Source organism: Mytilus galloprovincialis, chromosome 11 (assembly GCF_965363235.1).
Source record: "Mytilus galloprovincialis chromosome 11, xbMytGall1.hap1.1, whole genome shotgun sequence".
Taxonomy (NCBI): domain Eukaryota; kingdom Metazoa; phylum Mollusca; class Bivalvia; order Mytilida; family Mytilidae; genus Mytilus; species Mytilus galloprovincialis.
In genome coordinates, this window is record NC_134848.1 from 57,325,705 (window position 1) to 57,332,959 (window position 7,255).

The following is a 7,255-nucleotide window of genomic DNA, read 5'->3' on the forward strand; positions in this document are numbered from 1 at the left end:
CATATATTGATGTACATTAGCATGCGTTAATGCCTACCCATTCATATATTTAATAACAAAATCACAACACACAAATTTACATGTATCTCCCAGGTATCATGACATGTTTGTCGATATAATGCCAACAATATGGTATCCGTGTTATAGTTAAAAAGATCATTACATAGTTTTTACAGACAAATTAGTTTAGATTAAAACTATTTGTTTATAGTGGATTTGGGATCAAGTTATTGCAACTTATATTACTAAATAATCCCTTTCCAATTTACGGATGCGAGTGCTGCCTTGAAGCGGCATTAACCAGCTCTTTTTTTCGAAATCTACAATGGTATCTTCTACGTGCAACAGATATATATCTCTCTTAGCACGGGTCGTCCATTTATCGTCCTCTTCCGACGGACTATCACCGTTTCCTCAAGACCATACTCGCAAATGGTGGTCATAGAGAGCCGAAAATTCAGACCCTAAAATGTTCTCCCCGGAGCGGGGATCAAACCAGGAAAGTCTGATGCACTAACCCCTACACCACAGCTCTCAAATTAACAGAAGATGATAGTGCATGACCTATGACATATACATTGCTATCCATTAATATTTTTACTACTGAAATCATAACCGTTTATATATTAGACATTCCTCGAAATGACTATTATAAGCGGCACCTCAGTACATACCTTTATATAGGAAGAGCACCCCGTGTCAATTATCATCTTTCATATTGAAGGAAGGCATTTTAAACTATATTTTATTAATCCATTTTGACTGTATAAACCTTACAGAGAAAGTAAACAGTTTGTTTGTGTCTAAATGCACGTATAAGTGACATCCAGATATTTGTATGTACCTGGACAGGGGTCACCAAATTTACCATTATTTGCCACTAATTGACAAATAGTTTGGCCATTGCAATCTGTTTTAACTAGAGCATCTGACGTTGGTGACCTACAGCTGGTTGTCAATATTCTGTCATCTGGACAAATAGTGCGATCTAATCGTCCGAAAACAGCTTCTACTATATTTATTTGTGACGGTGACTCGCAACTGATAAAGGCCGGCACATCTCCTTCGCATAGTATAACACGGTTGATGGCTGTAAGAAATACATGAAAAGATAAACATGAACATAAACATATACATATCCATGACGTCAAATCAGTGTTTTCCAAGTTTTATGTATGCTTATTTGTAGGGTTTTTAATGGTTCAGGTACCAAAATATAACTGAAGAAATATTTAAAAAAATTCACCGGAAAATAAAAAAAAAAATAAAAAAATTAAGGATGTTTTATCTTACTTCATATCCTATGTACATGTGTGGGCACACTCATTTCATGATGCCAAAAAAAAATGTTATCTGAAACATTGTACAATAATGGTAGTTTCTCGGCTGGTTAGACGATATTGAATCTTTTGACTGGATGCAAAACAAATAAAAATTGAAGGTCTTTCCACGTAAATTTTCAAAAATTATTGAACGGAAGATAGTTCCAATTTCCTTAGGTTAAATTTAATATCAAATCGTTTTTTTTTTATACCGATGCTATAAACAAATGGTTTCTATTTACTTTTGAGTGAAATAAGGGAGATAATGAACTACTTCCTGTGTAGTAAATGTCACTTACGGACTCTTATGATAGCTTTTTTACACTGATTCCAAAAAATTATAGATTCTATATACTTTTGTCTGTAAAACAGGAGACAATTGCTACTTCTGGAATTGAAAGTAAGTGGAAAATGGAAAGTCACTTCTAGTCTTCAGTGATAAGTAAATATATTTCAATGACAAAATATATGAATTCCGAGTTTTTTTTCAATGAACAAAGTGCAAAAATGCCTACTTTCGGTTTACATAAGGTCACTTCCGGTTGACATTTTTCAAGTTTATATGTCACCCAACCTTTTGTGAAAGGTCATATGGCTATATAATGTACCAAGTGGAAAAATAATCAATTAACCTTATAATTAGACATTTCAGGGGCCCACTTCAGAGCAAATGTTACATATCTTCATTACAGTAAAGCAACCATTTTGCGCTTGTTCTTTTATATATATCTTTATAAGTGTTGGGAGAAAATGCCAAAAATAGGAAAAGTCAAAATTGAGAAGTTGAACTTGACCCTTGACCTCATTTTTAAAGTTAAATAAAATAAGATTCTAATGTTATACAGTAATCGGTTTATGAGTTAAAAAAAAACATACCAACAAGTTTATTTGGTAATGATAGATAACGCCTTTAAAATTTCATCAAATTGCGTCGGGGTCCGTAGGTGGCCTGTTGCAAGGCAAAATTTCTGTCCCTATCCAATATACCCTCATTTTCCAGTGGCAATCTAAATTTCCCCGACCATCATCCCAGATGGCCTCTATTGTATCAACCTACCTACTGTATTTATTGTGAACTTGTTCTAGTCCTGAATATGCATGAAATATTTGCCACTGGACGTTAAGCAACCAACAATCAATCAATCATCAAATTGCTTCGATCCAAATCAGCCAAAAATTCCTGAGGATGTAACGAACAATTTAGAAAAAGAATTTTGTCGATATCTCTTTTTGTTACGAAGGAGATGCACACATTTGATAACAGTGAATAAGGAGATAACTCTTACTAAGAAAATTGTTTGTCTTAGCAGGGTGAAATTTAAAAGCTCATAAACTGTACGATACAATATAAGAAATTTCTAAGCGACATATTGTGAAACAAAATTTCAAAAGTAGGGGGGGGGAAATAAAAATAATTGAATAGGTTTTCCCACATATATTTTGAATGTTATTAAAAAGAAGCAAGTTCCTGTCCAATCAAAGTTAAATTGGCATCCAATCATAAGTTTCTCCATACTGATACAATAAATGAGTGGTTTCTATTTTGTTTTGAGTGAAATAAGGGAGATAATTAGCTACTTCCGGTGAAGTAAATGTCACTTCCGGTCTCATATGATAGCCTTTTTCACACTTTTTTTATTCCGAAAATATGTAGTTTCTATATACTTTTGCCTTTAAACACGGAGATAATAGGCCACTTCCGGTTTATCCAAAGTCATGTATAGTCTTTAGTGATAAGTTAATGTATCTAGATTACAAAATATATTGATTCTGAGTAATTTTCCTTGAAAAAAGTGCAAACAAGGTTACTTCGGGTTGTCATTTTTCAAGGTCAGATATCGCCAACCTTTTGTTCAAGGTCATATGGCTTTATTATGAAACTAGTTGAAGAAATATTCAGTTAACCTTATAATTAGACATTTCAGGGGCACTAACTCCTATAAGATGCCATTGGATTGTTTCATACCAAATGTAACATATCTTCATTACAATAAAGCAAACATTTTGGCTTGGTTTTTTTATATATATATCTTTAAAAGTGTTTTAAAAAATGCTAAAATAATCAAAAGTAAAAAAAAATATTTGCCTCAAATAAAAACATTTCAGGGTTATGCGGTTAACAGTTTATGAGTTAAAAAAAAAACGACAAATTTATTTGGTAAAGGTAGATAACTTTTATAAAATTTCATCGAATCCACAGAAAAGTGAAAAGACCTAATAATCAGAACAAATACAATAAGTCTTTCCACAGAAAAGTGGAAAGACGTAAAAATACGGTCTAATATATTACCAATGGATTTTAAATATTAACATTAAAGGCTATTAAAGGTATATTGATTTCTGCCGTACCAAACAATTAATTAATTATTTTAACATTGAATGACTGTAACTTACTTCTTTGAGGCGGTGTTGATGGACAAGGCGTGGTGGTTAATTGGGGTGGGCATGGTATTGGTACAGGAATATCTGGCCCTCCTGTCAAAATCCTCATTAGTGGCGTCATCATAGCCGTTGGTGCCAATAATCCTCCTAATAAAAATCCACCAAGAAAAGTACCGTCTTAAAAAAAAAATAAAGTATTATCACAAAGTCAATGTTATGACAAAAATGACAGTGTGAACCCAAATGTCAAATTCGTAACAATCACAAAATGATGCTTGAATGTTGGACACCCACAATCACATGCTAGAGGAGAGTTCACAGTTAGAAAATACATATACTTTGAAGGAAAATATGCATCAAAGGTTAAAGTCATATGAAACCTCAAATTATAAAAAAAATATGCGTATGTTTTTTAAAACTAAATGGATAGTTTTCGTTATACAACTTATGTACATATACTTTTTTCTGAGGAAAATTCGTTAATTTGTCCACATTCAGAAGAAGTTTACTTGTTTTTAATTGCTTGCTGCCAGGAAGCAATTCGCCGACATATTTTCCGTATGCATAGTGACCTAAGTGTGACCCTCCTCGTAAAAATCCGGTGAAAGTAATACGCATGAATCTGTCATTAAAATAAACAATTACCTGATTGTATATGTTAAACACGTGCTAAATACCCATACTTTTTGTTGATTATTTACTATAAGGTGACAATCGGTAAACTTCGGCTTCAAAACACGGCATTTAATGAGTAGCCATATTTGTTAAATCATAACAGACAGATAGAAAAAAAATTGACTATTATACTATATATTTGCGTAAAAAAAGATAAAATCGTGCACAGAGGACTAAGTTTATGATATATACATGCATTGGTTCAAGAATTGGATAAACATTATTTTTCATCAGTCACTCGTTTCTTATGACTTTAATATCAAATATACATATTCAGTTTTGCTGCATCAAGATGTTCAAACTGCTCTTCAATTGAAACAAAATCCTGATGGTGATATTTATGTTTAATCTTAATGTGCCGCTTTTTTGGAATATAAATATTCGGCCAATAAATTTTCTGTTTATTAACTCAGGTCAAAACTTTATGTTTAGATTAATGTTAACACATGTAGTAACACAAACGTTTCAAAGAAATTAAAGATTTACTACTTGAAAAATGAAACTACCGTCTTTGCTTTCGACAATACATAACATATATATTTAGACTCAACGGACCGGTTTGTTATAAACAAGAAAATAAATCATTGGTATGTAGCCGCGATTAATCGGGATTGATAATAATTTCCAGCTATAGATAAATACTGAATGTATGCATATATATCCTTCAAATACAAACTCAGTGGATTATTAATCCTTGTAGATGCTCACCACAAGTGTTTGTTGGTGAACTGGAAACTGTTCCTTCATTGATTAAAAAAATTTCATCGATGTTTCCAGTTGCTATTTGGCCTACTATATCATCTATATTAGTAGTCACTACTTGCTGGCTACTTTTCCCAGTAAAAGCAACCAACACCACGAGTAGGATCTAAAGTAAAACAGAAAATTATAAGCAAATGTTAATATTAACACAATATGTTATCTCATATTGTTTCATACTTTGATGAGTGTTTAAAGAAATAGATAATGAACACTCTGAATTTACGATAATAAGTAATAAATAAATTTTGTGTAATTACTGTCTTCTGATTGGTTAAAAGTATTACTTATTTTCAATGTTGTCAATTTTTTTGGCGATACGCCCACTCTGACGTTGTATATTCATACGCAAACATTTGCGAGCGTTATAATTGTTAATATAAATAATATAAAATGTTCTTTGAGTCTTCGCGGATTATTCAATGTGGACAATCAAAAATTTATTTTATGGTTCAATAAATTCAAAATAAAACATTGCCATTCATTAAATATTGAAAGGTTTATCTGGGCAATTGAAGGCCCAGAATTGAAAATGTTAAACAATTCAAAGGAGAAAACTAACAGCCAGTACACCAAATGAACGTTGAACATGCTAGCGGGATCCAAACCTCCCCTAACCTGGGACAGTGACGTTACAGTATAACATAGATACGAACTATAAGAATCAGTTGAAAAAGACTTAACTCATCAGATGGATACAAATAAAAGCTTCTTAATGGCGAGGTCTTCTTTTCATTTTTTTTATTTTATAAACATTAACTACATGTAGTCCATATTTCCCCGATTGTAGCATTACCGAACATAATTTATTACCAAAGTTGTACTCGTCAATTTTAGATAGTTGTAGCACATTCAGATTCGTTTGATGTGTTTTGTCATTTGATTTTGCCTTGTGATTAGGGACTTTACGATTGAATTTTCCTCAGTATTCAGCCTTTTTGTGATTTTACTTTGTACCTTAGAATTGTCATATGCCTTTCTTTTATTTTTGCAATCATGCGTTGAAATTCACCCAGCTGTGTTGCTTTTAATCAAATGTAAGTAACAAATAGATAATTAAACATTTGGATATGTTGATTAAACACATGTTTGTTTAATTACAGGAAAATCGTTAACCATCATTAGATATACAAATTTGGTACCACTGGATTTTTTGGATTTTATAATATGTGAATAATATTCAACGTTTTGTTTATTTTTATTTAAAAAGTGCAATTACTTCTTCATTTTAAATCAAAGTAATAACCGTTATTTGATATTTAGCATGTCACACATAGGGATTTGACACACGTTACAGTTCAGTTTTGTTTTGCTTTTGGTGCAGAAATGAAACACCGTCTTTTGATATTAGTACTTTTTGTACGATTGCAAAAAGGTTTTTAAAAAAGGCTTATGTAGAGGTCGAAATAGGATAAGGTAGTTTCACAGCCGAGGCGTTACCTATTATTTTTGTTTGTAAGATCCATTTAAGGGTCGAGTACAAATCATTCCAATCGAGTGTAGTTAAGATTAAGAATGCTCACGATAAAACGAACGAACGACCTCGACTTCATCGCATACGACAAGCGCCCAATAAAATGAAAAATTACCTGAAAATTGAATGACATCTGAGAACAGCCGCTGCAAAATCCTGAGTAGGATATAGATATATTTCGGTGACAGTATTTTAGCGATGTTTAAGTCTCAAAAATGTGTACGAAAGAAACAAATCAAGGTAAAATGCAGTACAAATATATGCATTTTAGAGATATAGTTGTCAAATGTCTAAAATCAATTCAAGGCCTTTATCACACCAATCAGAACGAATAAACAAATCTTCCTTGTAAACATGACTCTATAGTTATAGGCAAAACTAGATCGGAATGGTTCATTCTGGCTATTCCTACATTTTGAATTTTATAGGTAAAATAGTAAAATTTTATGTATGAGTTCCCAGAATTTTTGTGTAAACAATGGGATTATGTAGGATTATGTTGTAACAACACTAAACTAATGAGATCTAATGAATCAAGGTAAATCCAGGTAATTCTTGTAGAAAATAAAAGAAAAGAATAATTTATATCATAATCTTTTATGCCATTTAATAATTTCAAATATAGCACAGGTTATGTACAATG

General features: G+C 31.9%; 1 protein-coding gene across 1 annotated transcript; it reads right to left on the reverse strand.

Annotated features, from left to right (window-relative positions):
• Positions 1–698: 698 nt before the first annotated feature.
• On the reverse strand, positions 699–6,799 carry LOC143051259 (uncharacterized). Its single transcript, XM_076224220.1, has 4 exons — positions 6,728–6,799; positions 5,088–5,247; positions 3,717–3,881; positions 699–1,090 (listed from the first exon to the last, which is right to left on the reverse strand). Exons 1-4 carry the CDS (start codon positions 6,743–6,745, stop codon positions 804–806), a joined length of 630 nt encoding a protein of 209 aa, XP_076080335.1. The 5' UTR covers positions 6,746–6,799; the 3' UTR covers positions 699–803.
• Positions 6,800–7,255: the final 456 nt, after the last annotated feature.

Excerpts from the sequence above, each read along its gene's own strand:
- LOC143051259 (XM_076224220.1), bottom strand. Across the intron at positions 3,882-5,087 it reads TTCACCAACAAACACTTGTG|ACGGTACTTTTCTTGGTGGA; the intron begins GTGAGCATCTAC and ends TTTTTTTTTAAG. Across the intron at positions 1,091-3,716 it reads ATCAACACCGCCTCAAAGAA|CCATCAACCGTGTTATACTA; the intron begins GTAAGTTACAGT and ends TATTTCTTACAG.